The following is a 20,262-nucleotide window of genomic DNA, read 5'->3' as shown; positions in this document are numbered from 1 at the left end:
TGGAGCCAGTCTGCACCAAATTGTGTGTGTGTGCTTTTTTTTTTTTTTTTTAAAGACGGGGTTTCACCATGTTGGTCAGGCTGGTCTTGAACTCCCGACCTTAGGTGATCCGCCCACCTTGGTCTCCAAAGTGCTTGGATTACAGGCGTGAGCCACCGCGCCCGGCCTCAAATATGTGTTCTTATGTCCACAAAAGTATGAATCTTAAAAACAAAGCAGGCCGAGGTGGTGGCTCACGCCTGTAATCCTAGCACTTTGGGAGGCTGAGGCGGGCAGATCACTTGAGGCCAGGAGTTTGAGACCTGCCTGGTCAACATGGTGAAACCCCATCTCTGCTACAAATACAAAAATTAGCCGGGATTGGTGGTGGGTGTCTGTAATCTCAGCTACTTGGGAGACTGAGGCAGGAGAATCGCCTGAACCCGGGAGGTGGAGGTTGCAGTGAGCCGAGATTGTGCCACTAACCTCCAGCCTGGGCCAAAGGGCCAGACTCTGTCTCAAGAAACAAAACAAACAAACCCCCCCAAAACAAAAAAACAAAACACAAACCTCTGCAGAAATAACCAAACCTACCAAAACTATATATTTAAATCTGAGAGTCTACTTTCACCCTGCCTAATGATTTCTAAGCTGTTCTGGTAACTTTGGTTTTGGCAATGGTCCTGGAATAATAGGGGAATAGAGCAGCACTGGGATTTCGGAAGTTTAAAAGTTTTTTAAAATTTTGGTAAATATTTAAATGCATGAAAACTGGGAAGATTAATAGATGAAGATTTTTGCTTTATTGAGAAGAATCTTACAGTCTCCTGTACCTTTTGGAGGCCGAGGCCTGTGGTCATCACTGACAGATTTAAATTTTGATATTCTCTCTGCTGAACTCTCTATCCTGCTAATCTAAAATTTGAAAATATGTATTCTGTGAGATGTGCTGAATAGTGTTCGAGTTATTTTGGTTCATTATTTGAATTATATGCTTTTAGTTAGAACAGCCAAACCTTCATATTTACCTTATCTTTTTTTTAGATAAGGATATTAATTATAGGAAAGTAAAGAATTTGGGAATTCCGGGTTGGGGAACCGTGGAATTCTGTGTTAGAGGGATCCTCTACTTATGCAGGCCTTCTAGTTGCATTGTAATGGAAAAGGATTTTTCTCATTCCTTTAAAATGTGGCTGATTTCACTGAAATGTGGTTGTGTTTGAATGGCATTTTATTTTAGAGCTTCTAAAAGGTTAACTTCTTGTTTTATGGTCAGGACAGCATAGAATATCAGGAGTCACACATTTTATTTTATTTTAAAGTAGTTGGCTGACTTAACCTTTATTTTTAAATTTATGTGTTTCTGGTTTACTTGTTTTAGAGATGGGGTCTTACTCTGTCACCCAGGCTGAACTGCAGTGGCACTATTATAGCTTACTACAATGTCAGACTCTTGGACTTAAATGACCCTTTTTCCTCAGCCTCCTGAGTTGCTAGACTATAGGCATGTGCCACCATGATGTTCAGCTTAGGAGTCATACATTTTACTTTGTGGTAGATTCAATTTATGTGATTGGTCAAACACTTTTTTTTTTATATAGTAAGCCTTTAATATCATTTGATGCCTAGTCCATCAGATTTCTCCAATTGGCTAATTGGTTTTGTTTTTGTTTTGAGACAGAGCCTCACTCTGTTGCCCAGGCTGGAGTACAGTGGCACTCTCTCGGCTCACTGCAGCCTCTGCCTCCTGGGTTCAAGTGATCCTCATGCCTCGGCATCCTGAGTAGCTGGGCTTACAGGCTCACACCGCTGTGCCTGTTTTTTTTTTTTTTTTTGTATTTGTAGTGGAGACAGCGTTTTGCCATTTTGACTAGGCTGGTCTCAAACTCCTGGCCTCAAGTGATCTGCCTGCCTCAGCTTCCCAAAGTTCTGGGATTACAGGTGTGAGCCACTGCACCCAGCTTGATCAAACACATTTTGATGCCTTAGGTTGGGTATTGTGATAATTGATAATCTAATTTTTTTTTTTTTTTCTTTTTGAGACAGAGTTTCCCTCTTGTTACCCAGGCTGGAGTGCAATGGTGCGATCTCGGCTCACCGCAACCTCCGCCTCCTGGGTTCAGGCAATTCTCCGGCCTCAGCCTCCTAAGTAGCTGGGATTACAGGCACGCGCCACCATGCCCAGCTAATTTTTTGTATTTTTAGTAGAGACGGGGTTTCACCATGTTGACCAGGATGGTCTTGATCTCTTGACCTTGTGATGCACCTGCCTCGGCCTCCCAAAGTGCTGGGATTATAGGCTTGAGCCACCGTGCCCGGCCGATAAGATAATTTTTAAGTTTATTATGGCACATTTCAAACATATTAACAGATGGAATAGTGCAGTAACCCCCATGTCCCATCACTCCATGTCAGCAGCTAAAATCTGATGTCTGTAAACAGTGTTGGAAGAGGATCTAAAATGTTTGGGTTTAAATAGGTTAACTTAAGAGGTTGTGAATTCTTGAAGAAATCTCAGGGCTGATGCCACTAGTAGGTGGAGAAATTGACTAAACATCTCAGATCTTTTCCAGCCCTGTGATCTTTTGTTTAAAGTGGTGAGTCTCAGATTTTTTTCCCTTGGTGATCCATTTGTTTATAATAAAAGATCCCTTTGAACCTCCTTGTCCTTCCATTTTTCCCTGGAGGAGGAGCAAAACTGCTCCAAAATAAGACACCAGTCTCAGTGTCATATATAGTCTTTGGGCCGTAATTTGTTTCATGTTAAGATAATTATAAAACACCGGGCGCGGTGGCTCAAGCCTGTAATCCCAGCACTTTGGGAGGCTGAGGTGGGTGGATCACGAGGTCAAGACATCGAGACCATCCTGGTCAACATGGTGAAACCCCGTCTCTACTAAAAATACAAAAAATTAGCTGGGCGTGGTGGCGCGTGCCTGTAATCCCAGCTATTCAGGAGGTTGAGGCAGGAGAGTTGCCTGAACCCAGGAGGCGGAGGTTGCAGTGAGCCGAGATCACGCCATTGCACCCCAGCCTGGGTAACAAGAGTGAAACTCCATCTCAAAAAAAAAAAGAAAGAAAAAAGATAATTATAAAACTGTCAAAATTCTTTGATAGTGTTTCTACTTTTGAGAATCTACTCTAAGCAGATAATCCTAGTTGTACAAAAGGCCTTAGGGCACAAAGTCTTTCACTACATTATTTATTGAAGTGAAAATTTTGAAACAAGCCATATATTCAGCAAAATGGGATGGTCAATTTGTCTGCTAGATCAGATGAATCTATTCAGAGGTGTTTAGGAAAAGGTTATGACATGAAAAAATTCTTATGCAATATTATTACAAAAATTTATAGGCAACATTATTATAATAGTTGAAAACAAATAGGAATTAAAATATATGAATAGAGAAAATATTCAAAGGATATCATTAAAATATTAAAGTGCTTACCTTTGAGTGTTCTTTTTTTCTTGTTTCTCATATTTTCTAAAATGTATAGTCCTTACTTTAATGATAGATATAACTTCATGACCTTTATTTTTTAAAACATACTTTGGGAAAAATTTAGAAAGTATATCAGCATTGTAAAAAGTAATGTTGATATATTCAAAGAACAAATAAAGCCAAAGGCTTTTTCTAAAGCAATGCAAATGAGCAGACCAACCCCAATTATTTACTGCTTATGTCAGGATAGATTATTTCTGTTTCAGCCTTTGAGGCAGTAGCTCAAAGGACAGTAAGTCACACACATATAGTTATTATAAGAAAAGCAGAGCAGAAGAAAATATTAAAAATTTTTTAGCTTAAAAGTAAGAGAAATTAAGCATTACTGATATTTCAGGAGTGGATTGATGTGCTCCCCTGCGGACTGAATACCAGGTGGTCCCTTGTCATTATAACTGAAGAAAGAGGGAAGTTTCTCATCCCTTCTTTAACTAGCAGTATATTGCAACATGGCATAGTCTATGTTATGGTGTTATATTTATAGCTATTATCCGGCAGAAGCAAGCAAACACCAAGAAAATGGGTGAGTTGACCCTTCTATTCCTGATTAGAACATTGGGTCAGTACAAGATGAGGCAGTAAAACAACATAATCCAATAAGATTGGCAAATGATTGGCCAAAAAAAAAATAGTAGAAAATTATCAAGAGCCCCACTTGAAATACTGATTTAGTTGGGTACGATGGTGTGCATCCATAGTCCCAGCTACTCTGGTAGCGAAGGCCAGGAGGATTTCTTGTGCCCAGGGATTCTGGGCTGTAGTGCACTGTGCTGACTTGCTGTCATACCAAAGTTCTGCATCAGTGGAGTGAGTTCCCAGGACCAGAGGACCACCAGGAGGGATGGGCCAGCCTAGGTTGGACATAGAGCAGGTTAGAACTCCTATGCTGATTAGTAGTGGGATTGCCCCTGTGAATAGCCACTGCACTCCAGCTTGGACAACATGGAGAGATCCTGCCTCTTAAAAGAAAAACGAGTAAGAAAAAATAGGGATTCTCTATCATAATGCTGGATCTTTTTTTTTTTTTTTTTTTGAGATGGAGAGTCACTGTTGTCACTGAGGCTGGAGTATGGTGGTACGATCTTGGCTTACTACAACCTCCACCTCCTGGGTTCAAGCAATTCTCCTGCCTCAGCCTCCTGGGTAACTGGGATTACAGGTGCCTGCCACTATGCCTGGCTAATTTTTATATTTTTAGTAGAGATGGGATTTTGCCATGTTGGCCAGGCTGGTCTCAAACTCCTGACTACATGTGATTGCCTGCCTTAGCCTCCCAAAGTGCTGGGGTTACAGGCATAAGCCACCATGCCTGGCCCGTTATGATGCTTCTTGCTACCATTTGAGATACTGTCTAAAGGTAGTAGGGCATACATTGGTTATAAATACATACGCAAACATTAGGAGTGTGTGCTTAGAGACTTTTTTTTTTTTTTTTTTAATGGACAAGGTGCATGATTGAAAAAGATTTGGAGATCATCAGGTTAGAATGTAACCACAGAACTAAAGTGGGAAATACTAGCAGTTTGATGAGTTGAAGCTTAACACATAAATTGTGATTTTTATGTATTATGTATTTGTCTTCATGGTAGGTAGGAAAATCATTTGTTTTTATGACATAAACATTTTCCACTTTGTGCTTCCTATATACTGTGTTACCATATTTGCTGATTTTCCACAAAAAGCAGGAATCTCCTTTCTAATATAGGTGAGCTGGCTTCTCTGGGGGAGGAAAACGCAGTTCTGTTTTTACAGATGGGCAAACTTGACCATAGAAAGTTTTGGGTGTGTGTCTCAGGGTAACATAGATGAAATATGGCCCTAAGATCCTGCTTAATGGTTGTTCACTTTATAGCTCCCATTCATTCCCAAGATAAAATCAGAATGGATGGGAATTATTATCATCTCACTGCATTTATGTAACTTTTCATTTCTGACTACATACTGACTATATATAATGTATGATGTTTAAAACACTCCTTTGGTTACTTAAAAGTGCTTCATGCCCTTGTTTGGTTCTGAGTTCTTCTCTCCCTTTTTGTTCCTTTCTAGTTGGAGGAGAGCAGATTAGTGCCATTGGAAGGGGCATATGTGTATTGCTGGGTATTTCCCTGGAGGATACACAGAAGGAACTGGAGCACATGTAAGATGCATTTCTGTCATTGCTATTTGAGTGGGCTATGTGGTGGTGGTTATGCTGGGAACTTCCACAGTATTAGGTGCCTGTGAAGTGAGCCCCTGTCACTTTTAGCCATTGTCCCACTGGATGTAGTATGGCTGTCTCCGTGTTCCAGAGGAGGAGACCGAGGAAGAGTGATCTGGGAGACCTCACCGTTAAGTCAGCCTTGGAGCAGGAGCACCGCCTATCCTCTGTCCATATGCTGCTATGGCCTCAGATCGTGCCTTTCTTTGTTCTTTTAATGCAAAAACGAAGCCTCTTTTCTTTCTTTTTTTTTTTTTTTGAGACGGAGTTTCACCCTTGTTACCCAGGCTGGAGTGCAATGGCGCGATCTCGGCTCACTGCAACCTCCGCCTCCTGGGCTCAGGCAATTCTCCTGCCTCAACCTCCTGAGTAGCTGGGATTACAGGCACGTGCCACCATGCCCAGCTAATTTTTTGCACTTTTAGTAGAGACGGGGTTTCACCATGTTGACCAGGATGGTCTCGATCTCTCGACCTCGTGATCCACCCGCCTCGGCCTCCCAAAGTGCTGGGATTACAGGCTTGAGCCACCGCGCCCGGCACGAAGCCTCTTTTCTTACGTTTGGTTTCTCTTTTTTCAATTGGGCAGTGTTATCTGGGCACTATGCATTTTTAGAATACTGCTAGCTCACTGTGCACAAAAGGATCTAGAACTCAGAGAGGTTAAATTCCTTGCCCCAGATCATGCACACACTTACAAAAAGCCTGAACCCCAGTTAGAGTCTGGGCTCCCAGACTTTGAAGCCAATGATCTTTTTACTAAGGTGGTGGTGGCAGTTGAGGAGCAGGGGTTGCCATTGCTGCTGTCTGCCTGGCTCTCTGGTTTACAGATGGGCAAACTCCACTGTAGAAAGTTTTAGGTGTCTTAGTCAAGGCAACTCAGATGAAATGTGGCCCTAAAATCCTGCTTAATGATTGTTCACTTTACGGCTCCCATTCATTCCAGACATAAAATCAGAATGCACCCTTTGTGTGCCCCTTCCCCTCCAGCACCATGGAGCACATTTTCTTTAGTTGCTGGATCCATTTATTCCATCCCTTGGTGCTCAGAGCCTGGGTATAACCCTGCCCAACTGTCTCTTTTGTATTAGATTGAAAATCAGACTTGAAACTGAATTCCTGCTAAGGTGTTGATGATGAATAACTATCATTCAATACTACTTCAGTGATGGTAATATTTTAGTAGCTATCCCCTGGATACTCAAAGAAGCAGTAGAATAGTGTAATGGCTAAAAACAGGCTATGGGTTTGAATGTCTTTATGGCTCTGACATACTACAGAGCTGGTACTTAGCCTGGTGCTTAAGGGATGTGACTCAAAATAAGACAAATCTTGGCTGTGGAGAGGGGGTAATGAGTAGCACCTGCTCCTGAAGATGCCCATATTAAGAGTCAGTGAATTAGTAGTATTTGCAGAGTCTTTGAAACTGTCATTGACTTCAACATCATCCAGAAGGTTGACTCTAAAATGGTGAGATTTCGGCTTTCACGCTGGTTGTTCTCTGCTGTGCTTGTCAAATCTAACCCTATAGATGTCACCAGGTCTACTTTCTTGCCATGGTGACTATCCTTCATTCACATGTATAGGGAAAGCCCCTTTGGGGCTTAAGGAGCATGTGACATGGTTGTCAAGGTGTCTTTCTCCAGGTCTTTTTGCATATTTGCAATAACCATGATTTTTCTCTCAGTGTATTTGCTGAATTGTTCTTTTTTTTTTTTCTTTTTGAGACAGAGTCTCACTCTGTCACCCAGGCTGGAGTCCAGTGGCATGATCTCAGTAACCTCTGCCTCTCTGGTTTTAGCGATTCTTATGGCTAAGCTTCCTGAGTAGCTAGGATTATAGGCACCTACCACCACACCAGGCTAACTTTTGTATATTTAGTAGAGATGGGGTTTCTCTATGTTGGCCGGACTGGTCTCAAACTCTTGACCTCAGGTGATCCACCTGGCTCGGCCTCTGAAAGTGTTGGAATTACAGGCATGAGCCACCCCGCTCAGCCAAATTGTTTATTTTGAGTAGCTCCAAGAAGGGGTGTAAAAATAGATGTCATTTATCCTCATGTGACGAGTTAGTCCATGAAAAATTAGAATTGGACCCATGTTTTCACATATCCCTGACCTAAAGGAGCAGAGAATAGGTGGTTGTTGCCTTAGCCCTAACTCCCACCAGTAGCTGCTGTGAACTGGAGAGACTGGCAAAAAAGAAGGCAATCTCAAAACAACCCTGTGAGATAGGACTGTTGCTATTCCATATTGCAGTTGAGGACATGAAGCCCAGGGTGGATAAGTGACTTGCCTGAGGTCATGCTTTCTGTCAGGTTAGAGTCATTGTCATGTCCTTATTTGGCTGGAAGCTGGTGACATTTCGGGGGTATGGAGTGTGTCAGGGGGCTTGTGATCTCTCAGGTAGCTCTCATCGCTCATTTTCCCTCTAGGGTCAGAAAGATTTTAAACCTGCGTGTGTTTGAGGATGAGAGCGGGAAGCACTGGTCGAAGAGTGTGATGGACAAACAGTACGAGGTTCTGTGTGTCAGCCAGTTTACCCTGCAGTGTGTCCTGAAGGGGAACAAGCCCGACTTCCACCTGGCAATGCCCACGGAGCAGGCAGAGGGCTTCTACAACAGCTTCTTGGAGCAGCTGCGTAAGACATACAGGCCGGAGCTTATCAAAGGTAAGCAGGAGAGCCACATCCAGGAAGGAGTGTCTGGGACACTCCTGGACAGAGGGAAAAGAGAGCCTGCAATTGTAGCATCTCCTTTCCTGGAAAGTCATTGTTTGTGCTTATTACTTACTTAGAACCACAAAATAGCTGCTACTATTGCTGGTGTTGTACTTAACACATGTCCTCAGAATGCTCCTGCTGGCATTTGCCCTCCTCCCTTCTTCTGTTCACATTTTGAAACTGTTTGGGAACCCAGAGGTGTGGCTAATACAGTGATGTTTCTTTGATTGTTTAGCTTAGCTCTGTCCAATAGAAGTATAGTGCAAGCCCCAAATGTGAACCAAATATGTCATTTTAAGTTCTAGTAGCCATATTTAAAAAAGTAAAAAGAAATAGGCAAAATTTATTTTAAAAATGTATTTTATTTAACAAAATATATTTAAAATATGATTTTACTATATAATCGGTATAAACAATAATGAAATAGTTTATATTCTCTTTTTTTCTAAATAAAGGCTTTATTTGATTAAAACAGTTTTAAGTTCACAGTAAAATTGAGAGGAAGGTACAGAGCTATTCCATATATCCCTGCCCCCACATGCATAGCCTTCCTCATTATCAACATCCCCCACTAGAGTGGTGCATTTGTTACAACTGATGAACCGAAGTTCATTGTTGGATTATAGCAGCTGTTCATGGCACATCATTATCACCCACAGTTCACTGCTTATACTAGAAAATGGAGAGACATTCCATGTTTATAGACAGGGAGATTCAATATAGTCAAGGTGTCAGTTCTTCCCAATTTGATCTATAGACTCAGTGCAATCCCAGTCTAAATCCAGCAAGTTATTTTGCAGATAACAACAAGCTGATTCTAAAGTTTATACGGGGAGGCAAAAGACCCAGAATGGTCAACAGAATATTAAAAGAGAACAAAGTTAGAGGGCTGACACTATATGACTTCAATACTTATAATAAAGCTACGATAAATAAGACAGTGTGGTATTGATGAAAGAAGAGAGAAATAGACCAATGGAACAGAACAGAGAGGCCAGAATTTGACCCCGATAAATAAAATGAATCGATCTTTGACAAAGGAGCAAAGGCACTACAATGGAGCAAGGGGTCTTTTCAACAAATGATGCTGGAACAACTGGATATCTACGTACAAAAAGTACATCTAGACAAAGACCACAGACCCTTCACAAAAATTATCTGAAATGAATCATAGGCCTAAATGTAAAATGCAAACCTATAAAACTCCTAGAAGATAAAAGGAAAACAATCTAGATTATGCTGGGTGGGATGATGACTTTTAGATACAATACCAAAGGGATAATCTATGAAAATAAGAATTGATAAGCTGAGCTATGTTAAAATTAAAATTTTTTTCCTCCATGAAAGACACTGTGAAGAGAATGAAAAGACAAGCCACAGATTGAGAAAAAATATTTAAAAAAGACATATCCTATAAAGGACAAATATTTGCAAATTGAATATTCACAGAAGACATATTTCATAAAACATAAATATTTGCAAAAGACATATTTGATAAAGGACTAGTATCCAAAATATAAAAAGAACTATTGAAACACAGTAAGAAGGGATTGGGAGCGGTGGCTCATGCCTGTAATCCCAGAACTTTGAGAGGCCGAGGTAGGTGGACCATGGGGTTAGGAGATTGAGAACATCATGGCTAACACGGTGAAACCCTGTTTCTGCTAAAAACTAGGTGGGCGTGGTGGCATACGCCTGTAGTCCCAGCTACTCAGGAGGCTGAGGCAGGACAACCGCTTGAACCTGGGAGGTGAAGGTTGCAGTGAGTTGAGATTGTGCCACTGTACTCCAGCATGGGCAACAGCAAGACTCCACCACAAATAAGCAAACAAATAAAAAAACACAGTAAGAAAACAATCCATTTTTAAAAAATGGGCCAAAGACCTTAACAGATACCTCACCAAAGATGATCTACAGATAGCATATAAGCACATGAGAAGATGTTCCATATCATATGTCATCAGGGAAATGCAAATTAAAATGAGATATCACTACATACCTATTAGAATGGCCAAAATCCAAAACAATGACAACACCAAATATTAGCGAGAGCAGGGAGCAATAGGAACTCTTATTCATTGCTGGTGGGAATGCAAAATAATGATCCAGCCACTTTGCAAGACAGTTTGGCAGCTTCGTTTTTTTTTCTTTTTTAATTTAATTTTCCACAATTACTTTTTCAGCTTCTTGCCAAACTAAACATACTCTTATTAAGTCTAGTAATTACACTTCTTGGTATTTGTACAAAAGAGCTGAAAACTTATATACATACAAAACCTGCTATAAACGCAGATGTTTGTCTGGGCGTGGTGGCTCACACCTGTAATCCTAGCACTTTGGGAGACTGAGGTGGGTGGATTACCTGAGGTCAGGAGTTTGAGGCCAGCCTGGCCAACATGGCGAAATCCCATCTCTATGACAAATACAAAAATTAGCCGGGTGTGGTGGCACGCACCTGTAAACCCAGCTACTCAGAAGGCTGATGCAGGAGAATTGCTTAAACCTGGGAGGCAGAGGTTGCAGTGAGCCAGGATCATGCCACTGCATTCCAACCTGGGCAACAGAGTGAGACTCCATCTAAAAAAATAAAGTAAAATAAATAAAAAATAAAAGAACACAGATGTTTATGGCAGCTTTATTCATAACTGCCTAAACTTGGAAGCAATCAGGATATCCTTAAGTGAATAAATAAACTGGGGGGGTGGCGTAGGGGAGAAAAAAGAATTTTAAATAAAAAATGAAAAGAAAAAAAAAGAAAAAATTCAACAAACTGTGATACCTCCAGACAATAGAACTTATTCAGTGCTAATACAAAATGAGCCATTAAAAAGAGGAACTTTAAATGCATACTACTAAGTCAAAGAAGCCAGTCAGAAAATATTACATACTATATTATTCCAACTACATGACATTCTGAAAAAACTATGGAGGCAGTAAAAAGATCAGTGGTTTCCAGGAGTTAGGGAGGAGAGAGGGATAAATAGCCAGAGCACAGAGGATTTTTAGGGCACTAAAAATTCTCTGTATGATACTGTAATGGTAGACATATGTCATTATAAATTTGCCCAAACCCACAGAATATTAGAGTGAACGCTGGTATATTAGAGCCTATACGGCGCCTCTGCACTCCACTCTGAGTGACAGAGCGAGACTCCATCTCAAAAAAAAAAAAAAAAAAAGAAAGAAATAGACAATCTGAATAAACTTTTATCCATTGAGGAAATTGAATCGATATTTAATAACCTTTCAAAAAGAAAGCACCAGGCCCAAATGGGTTCATGGGTTTATTGGTGAATTCTGTCAAGCATTTAAGGAATAAGTTATACCAGTTCTCTACAAACTATCCCTTTCAGAAGATAGAAGCAGAGGGGGTACTTCCTAACTCATTCTATGAGGCCAGAATCTACCCTAATACCAAAACCAGATAAATAAATTACAAGAGCTGGACGCAGTAGCTCATGCCTGTAATCCCAGCACTTTGGGGCCAAGGTGGGTAGATTACTTGAAGTCAGGAATTCAAGACCAACCTGGCCAACATGGTGAAACCCTGTCTCTACTATAAATACAAAAATTAGTCAGGTGTGGTAGCACACACCTGGATCTCAGCTACTCAGGAGGCTGAGGTGTGAGAATCACTTGAACCTGGAAGGCGGAGGTTGCAGAGCTGCGATGTACCACTGCACTCCAGCCTGAGCAACAGTTCAATACCTCTCATTAAGACAGATGCAAAATCCTCAACAAAAAAGCAAATTGAATCCAACAATATATAAAAAGAATTATCCACCATGATCACGTGGGATTTATCCCAGGTATGCAAACCTGGTTCAACTTAAAAATCAATTGATAAATCAAGCTAAAGAAGAAAAATCATATCATCACATCCATAAACACAGAAAAAGCATTTGATGACATATTAAAATGGGGTTTCGCTATGTTGCTAAGTCTGATTGAACTCCTGGGCTCAAGCAATCCACCTGACTTGGCCAACCAAAGTGCTGGGATTATAGGCGTGAGCCACCAAGGCCAGCCTGATTAACTCTGTAGTATTTCCAATGCTTTAACTTTCTTTCTCTGGATTAAGGAAACCCAGATTTTTAAAATTAGGCCAATTTTCAACCTTAATTAATAAAATTTATGAAAATTTCTTGAAGCTCTGTAGGAGAGCCCACATCGAGGCTTGTCAGCTCATTCAATGTGCTCATGTTTAGATGGGTGATACTCCTACTCCTCTTTGGCATTTGCTTTTATTTTAATTCTCTTCCTACTTGTGAAAAATGTCCATTTGCTATAAGAATACATGGATTTTAGATGAACAAGACATTCCCACCTTAATTCAAATCCCATTCTTACTTGGGTTCTGATAGAGTGGAATAGATTTGCCTTTCCAGGAAATAACCAAATTTAGAACTCCATTTATAAGTCTGGTCATGGATATCTCTGGTGGTTTTTCCTATCCTGTGTCACTGGGATTCTCCAAAGTGGCTTTGCTGCAAACATGTTTCTTCACAGAATGAGTAATTAAGTCAAGTCCTCTGAGTAATTATTTTTCTTGGCTGAGACAAGGATTAGATGCTGCCAGCATTGTTCTTCTCTGCTTGCAGGTGGTTGTGCAATCATTCCATTTCTGAGTAATCTCAGATGCATTTTAGAACACTCTAAAGTCCCTTGAAACATTGATGAAAGCAAGGAATATCAGAAAAGCATAAGTGAAGGCATTTTAAATGGGTGAACATTTATAGTTGTAAAGGAATGGTTGAATGAAAGTGAAACTGCTTTCATCTACATTTTAAAAGAGGAGTGTTTATTATTATTGGGTGTTTGTATTCCTAAAAACACCTTTTATTTATTTCTTTTTGAGAGAGAGGGTCTTGCTGTGTTGCCTAGGTTAGGCTTGAACTTCTGGGCTCAAGTGATCCTCTCTCCTTAGCTTCCCACACCTGTCATACTCTTTGAAATAATGTACATTTTATCTAGGTAATTATTGCTTGAGACAATGTATCATAAAGAATATAATTTTATAATGAATCAGAATTTAAGGTCGTGGTATATAATACATCTGATTATTTTGATGAAAAATTGACATAAATTATACACAGTTTTTTTTTTTTAAAGGATTTTAAAATTACAATGTAATGCATTTTGGAAAAGCAAATGTAAAATGACTTGGGCTTATAAAACCAGAATTTATGGCTGCGCATGGTGGCTCATGCCTGTAATCCCAGCACTTGGGGAGGTTAAAACAGGTGGATTGCTTGAGCCCAGGAGTTTAAGACCAGCCTGGGCAACATGATGAATCCCCATCTCTATTAGAAAATGCAAAAAAAAAAAAAAAAAAATTAGCAACACATGCAGGTTTTGTGCCTCTAGTCCCAGCTATTCAGGAGGCTGAGGTGAGAGGATCACTTGAGCCCAGGAAATTGAGGCTGCAGTGAGCTGAGATGGTGCTGTTGCACTCCAGCAGCCTGGGCAACAGAGTGAGACCCTGTCTTAAAACAAAACAAAAAGCACTAGAACTTACAATTCTGCAAATAGTCAAAGACAAATCACAGAATTATTTTGATAAATGCAAAGTAATTTTTTTTTTTTAAGACAGGGTTTCACCAGGCTGGTCTTGAACTCCTGACCTCAAGTGATCCTCCCGCCTCGGCCTCCCAAAGTGCTGAGATTACAGGCGTGAGCCACCACGCCTGGCCTGCAAAGTAATTTTAATATTGGTTATAAATTCACTTTCTTTTTTTTTTTTTTTTTTTTTTGAGACGGAGTTTCGCTCTTGTTACCCAGGCTGGAGTGCAATGGCGCGATCTCGGTTCACCACAACCTCTGCCTCCTGGGTTCAGGCAATTCTCCTGCCTCAGCCTCCTGAGTAGCTGGGATTATAGGCACGCGCCACCATGCCCAGCTAATTTTTTGTATTTTTAGTACAGACGGGGTTTCACCATGTTGACCAGGTTGGTCTCGATCTCTCGACCTTGTGATCCACCCGCCTTGGCCTCCCAAAGTGCCGGGATTACAGGCTTGAGCCACCGCGCCCGGCTATAAATTCACTTTCTTATTCCCCTAATAAGAGTCAAAAATCATGGTTAGATGCCACGAAGTAGGTGGCAATGCCCTAACCTTATGTGTGTTGTCAGGCCCAAGGGCTCCTTCCATCCTTGTCAAGGGCTAACCTTGTCTCCTTTCATACAGCATATGCAGACAGTTTTAATCAAAATTTATTTCCAAATGTTTTAGACTTCCAGAAGTCTTACAATATATCAACAGTGTGTCACTTTTTTTTTTTTGGCCTTATCTCTTTTATAACCTCCAATGAAACAAAATTCATAGAGCATGCATTATATATTTGTTGTCTTTTGGCTAATTTTGAGAATTTGGCTTCCAGCTTCAATATGAAAAGCCTCTGTGAGCCTAAGGGATGTAGGAATTTGAATGAAATGATAAATACATTTTCTTTATTTTAGCATTTTTAAGACCACTTCAGCAACTTTAAAACGTAAAGTCTAGATTTAACATTTTTTCACTACCCTCTCCTTCTGTAAGTGAAAATTTATTTTATACTTATATTCGATTTGTTTCTCTTATTTGTTGTTAGTGACAGAGAGAAGATTGTTGTCCCCTTTGTTCCTTCTCTGTGTGCCTCACATCCTGCCAGCACCCACGTGGTTAGGGACATTTCCTCACCTGCCGCAGCTCTTCCCGCATGGTCCCTGCTGTGGGGCATGTGCCGACAGCAGGCCTGATTCCCTTCGCCTGGTGATCTAACCCCAAGCTCTTTCACTTGTTCTGTATACAGTGGAACCGTGGAGGGGATGCTGGATATGGTTGGGTCCTCACACATTTATTATTGTTGTTAGTTAATAATATACCAAAATAGCTCCGTTGAGGGCTTGTTATATTCCAGGCCCTGTGCAAAACAAATACTCTTTCATTCTTTATCTCGTTGAATCCTCACAACAATCCTAAGAGATAGGTGTGAGTTTTACCACCATTCTGTAGGTAAGGTGCAGCAGGGTAACCTATGGAAGGTCACATAGCACGTAAGTGGCAGAGCCTGGAATTGAACCAGCAGCTTTCTCTAGAACCTGAGCTTCACTGACATCATTGCTTCACTGTGAAAGTCACGTCTTCTGCGCTTATTGGCCTTTTCTGTTATCTTTCTTTCTTTCTTTTTTTTTTTTTTTTTTTTTCCTGAGGCAGAGTCTTGCTCTGTCACCCAGGATGGAGTACAGTGGCACAACCTGGGCTCATTGCAATCTCCCCCTCCTGGGTTCAAACGATTCTCCTGCCTCAGCCTCCTGAGTAGCTGGGAGTATAGGTGCACTGCCACCACACCCAGCTAATTTTTCTATTTTTAACAGAGATCGGGGTTTCACCAAGTTGGCCAGGCTGGTCTGGAACCCCTGACCTCAAATGATCTGCCCATCTTTGCCTTCCAAAGTGCTGGGATTACAGGTGTGAGCCACTGTGCCTTGCCCTTTTCTGTTATTTTTCTGTATTCATCGAGTCTACTGGGACTTTCCTGCCTTCTCCGTCACGATCAAGGAAATCAGCGGTGGGGTTTTTGGGCCTCATTTGGGCCTAGGAAGGGGAGCAGTGTGCCCTGAGACCAGGGTGTCCTTCCTCTCTGAGCAGTGATGTTCATCGAGGATTTTAATCCTGTTTCTGTTGGGGGAGATGTTACTGGTTCCATTCAAGTCAGTTTTGTGACTTAACCATCAGTAAGACGCTTTATCTGCCAGTGTGCTAGGCTCCGGGTATACAGTGCCGAGTAAGAGTGGTGCAGTTCTGGCCCTAAAGGAGCTCACGGTCTAGAGAAGAGAGGTACTGAACTGGTGTGGCTGTTTCTGCAGCAACGTGGTAAACGTTCCTTAGAAACCTCCTGTTCTGCAAAACTGCTGCTAAAACTCTCAGGGCTTATGGGAAAAACGGAGATAATAGCAGAACACTAAAGTCCCATGGCTGGTTTGGAAGGGAGTAGGCGCTTGTTTTTATTTTCATAAGATACAGTCAAGGGCTTCTGCTGCCAGTGCCGAGGGCTTTTCTGCTGAAGGCTGTCATTTTATTCCCATTGTTCTGGCTCTCCCTGCCGAAGAAAACCCACCTCTGCCCAGATACAGCCTCTGTGGTATATGCACTTTCATTTACCACTTGTATATGAGCGATTCTCCTTTCAGAAACGAGTGTTGTCAGAACCTTCTGAGGTGAGTGGTGCGATGCATGCTTTGTGGGAGTTAGGGATGAATAACAGCGTTAGGCACTAACGTGGTGGCTGCACATGCGCTTGGGCGTGATTCCATCTGATCTGTGTTTAGGTCATTTGTTGAATCTTCATGACTCATCAAACGAATACCCATGCAGAATGTTGTTGATTTTTATGCTTGTACGTGGATATTTACTGTTGCGCCTTGTTAAATATTGACTGGCCACTAGGGAGCATGTTATTTAAATTCGAATCATCTCTACTGTTTTTCTTTTACATTTTACATGAAATGTGAAAGAATAGAGATGGTTTTGCCATGTTGCCCAGGCTGGTCTCAAACTCCTGGGCTCAAGTGATCCACTCGTCTTGGTCTCCCAAAGTGTTGGAATTACAGGACTGAGCCACTGCACCTAGCCTATTTTTCTTTAAAAATTCTCTGAGCCTCTTCTTTTGGTGTAATGACCCGGGGAACTGAACAGGCCAGCCTCAGAGCAGAGGTCAGGTTTTCCCGGCATACGCCTGCTCAAGCACTGAGCATCCCACATCCCCAGAAACCCGTAAGTCCTTGGCAAACTAGGATGGCTGGACACCCTAAGAAGCAGCCCTGTGGCAGTGCAGTTCTCAGGACAACCTGGGCCAGGTGATATCCTGAATGCGTGTATAAAAATGTACTCCTCTTTACACAGGAGATGAGGTAGGGATACGATGAACATCTAGGCAGGAGGATTGGCTGTCTGCTTCAGCTAGAGAAATGATAGAGTTCATGGCCAGGTCCCCAGTAAAGCTGCTGGAGGGCCCAGCTCTAGGCAGGTGTGTGACTGGCCTGAGCAGGTTCAAGAGGTTCAGGGACAGACTTGGATGAAGGAGTAGAAGAGAGATCATACTGCTGAAAAACAACTGTTGGCAATCTGGCAACTTGGTCATCTCGTGCACGGGCTGACTTCTATGCTTGTGAGCAGCAAAGACAGCTGGAGAGGTATTTAAGCTGAGATGAGAAGGATGAGAGAAGCTGCAGGCTGTAGTATCGGAAGGTGTTTTTTTGCGGGCCCATTTAGAGGCTCTTCCTGTGTCCCAGCAAGCTCCCTATGCTTGCACACCTTTTCCCTCCCTTCCTTGCTCCCTCCCTCCCTCTGTCCTTCCTCCCGCTCACTCTTTCTTCCACTCTCTGTCAATCCCTTCCTTCTTTCCTTTCTTGCTTCTAAAATGTCCGCAGTGTACCCTCTTCCCTTTTCTGCTCTCCTCCCCCCACTGCTCCCCACTTCTTTTCATCCTTGGCCTCCTCACATTGCTGGGTTCCTCCCAACCTGGTGGTCTCAGAGCAGCCGGCTTCATAACATCATGTTGCCTTCCTCCGCAGTGAGCACTGCAAGAGCAGGTGTTCCAAGACGGGAATAGATGTGTCGGTCCCTTCAGACCAGGCCTGGAAAGTGGCACAGCCTCACTTCTGTTGCATAACGTTGGTTAAAGCCATCTCAGCCTACCCAGATTCAAGGGGAGGGGATGCAGTCCTGCCCTGCAATGGCAGGAACGTTAAAGAGTTTGCAGCCATCTCTAGTCTTCCACATCTCATAACCCTGATGCTCTCAAAGGGTGGAACTTTCCCCTTTTCATGACTGTTTCTCAAATCATTGCTTTAGGGGAAAAACTCTAGTGCATAGTCAGGTCATATCTTCCCCTCTACTGAGAATGAGCTAAAGCTTGAGGATACATTACTGGGTCCCTAGACTGACTGAGTAGGCACAGGAAACTGGGTCACTTGTGTCCTCCACAGCACCCCAGGGATCTCTAGCCTTCAAATGAATGCCAAAGGCGCCGTTTGACAAGAGACATTGAACGCTCTCCAAATTGAGTGCTAAACATGCATTTATAGTTAGAAAAAAAAAAAAAAGTCATACCAAAATGGAATACTGGAGAAGAGTGACCTCTGCTCTCAAGCTTCTAGTTCCAGCTCTGAGGTGTTTTTAATGGGCTCAGGAAAACAGTCACCTGTCAGCTTTGTTCAGCAAATCAGAAGCTGCCATAGTATTCAAAAGGATTACCTATATATTTTCTGCTGGGTTTGATTTGTTGTGGGTATCTAAGAGCTAGGGAAATGTGGACAGACATGTCAGGAGAGCAGCAGTTTATGACTGCTTCTGCTCCATGTGCTCTGTGGGGTGTCCATGATGCCCACACCTCTCCTGCTTCATAATGCAAAGAAAAGGTGCCAGGAGCTGGAAGACCAAAACTGTTTTTTTGCTTTTTGCTTAGTACTTGATTTATATGGATTTGTTTAATTTTCTACCCTTTTTACTATTTAAAGCATTTTAACAGCATGAGTGAACTTTCAGTGGAAGGCTGCTTTATATACTTTGGCGAAGACTGTGATGCCAAAGGCATTCTTTTTCTTGTACATTTAGGAAATTGCAACGTGGGATCGTGTCTTCATTGTTAATGAATTGTAGGGTTGGCAAATTGTGGTACAGGCTGATGCTCTTGTGTAAAAGTTTGACACCGATGTCCAACTGATTTTGGCCAAATGGGTTTATATTTTCTGTCATTCTTTCCTTTTCTTTCATTCTTTTCACTAATTTGCTTACTGACTTCCTTATTTATTCCCGCATGTCTCTTTTTTGGTCTTAAGCTTACATCGTCTCCATGGCTACAATTTAGCATCCCTCTTCCCAAATGGCAAACTATATCCCCTTTCATTTTAAAACCCTATCTTTTCATGATTTCCTTGATTTGCTTAGTTGATTATCTATTGCGAACAGCAACCTGATCTTGCCAGTTCTCCCTTCCCCTACCTAAAATAATTGTGGCCACCTTAAAAGCAATGTCAGCCACCACAGTGGCTCACACCTATAGTCCTAGCACTTTGGGAGGTCGAAGCAGGAGAATCACTTCAGCACTGGAGTTCTAGATCAGCCTGGGCAACATAGCAAGACCCCATCTCTAAAAAAAAAAAAAAAAAAAATTAGCTGAGTGTGGTGGTGCACACCTGTAGTTTCAGCTACCTGAGAGGCCGAGGCAGGAGGATCGCTTGAGCCCAGGAGTGCAAGGCAGTAGCAAGCTATGATCATGCCACTGCTCTCTAGCCTGGGTGATAGAGTGAGACTCTGTCTCTAAAAAAAATACAGTTTTTAAAAAGCAGTGTCAGTGGTATGGTGGGGTTTTGGACTCCTGCAATAATGGCAGCGTGCCTATGCACAGTGGGCGCTTTGTTATTTTGTGTGATGAATGCCTCTGAGTCTCAGGAGGTGAGGACTGGTCCATTTTGGTGACTTTGCCAACCTTTCTATTCTTTCCATTCTCTCTGGGCTCTTCCCCCTCCTGACCTTATTGTCCTTCCTCACTTTTATCTAATTTTTCTGAGTTTTCTCCACACTTCTGGTTATGAATTGCAGGGTCAGCTCTTTTTCCTTGCCCAAGAGTCTATAACAGCAATTCAGTTTGAAGAAATAAAGGCAGTTTTTAAAAGAAGATACAGGCATAAGTAGAAAGAAACTTCTGTTCACTGCTGTTAGAATCCGAGTAAGTGAGGTGACTTGGGATGAAAGCAAAAGTCTGAATCATTTAATAGGAGGAATGGAAAGAGTTCAAAACCTTATTGATTCAGGGTTTATGAATTCAGAAGAAAATATATATATATTCCAAATTAATTAATTAATTAACTAATTAATT

At 41.8% G+C, this 20,262-nt stretch overlaps 1 protein-coding gene and 1 non-coding gene across 3 annotated transcripts in view; one reads left to right on the top strand and one right to left on the bottom strand.

The window, feature by feature from the left end:
- The window catches only part of DTD1 (D-aminoacyl-tRNA deacylase 1), a 155,496-nt gene that overhangs the window by 1,076 nt on the left and 134,158 nt on the right, over positions 1-20,262 (top strand). For both annotated transcript variants that reach the window (XM_039479668.2, XM_074406194.1), the window contains exons 2-3: positions 5,532-5,622; positions 8,116-8,351. In XM_039479668.2, coding sequence (XP_039335602.1) covers positions 5,532-5,622; positions 8,116-8,351 — 327 coding nt within the window. The remainder of the gene's footprint in view (positions 1-5,531; positions 5,623-8,115; positions 8,352-20,262) is intronic.
- On the bottom strand, positions 14,471-14,591 carry LOC120368009 (U6atac minor spliceosomal RNA). The gene has a single exon (XR_005582240.1). It is a non-coding gene; the product is annotated as a U6atac minor spliceosomal RNA (small nuclear RNA).

This window comes from Saimiri boliviensis, chromosome 9 (genome assembly GCF_048565385.1).
Source record: "Saimiri boliviensis isolate mSaiBol1 chromosome 9, mSaiBol1.pri, whole genome shotgun sequence".
NCBI classification, from domain to species: domain Eukaryota; kingdom Metazoa; phylum Chordata; class Mammalia; order Primates; family Cebidae; genus Saimiri; species Saimiri boliviensis.
Note: the sequence above shows the minus strand (reverse complement) of the source record. Positions and strands in the feature narration are given on the sequence as shown.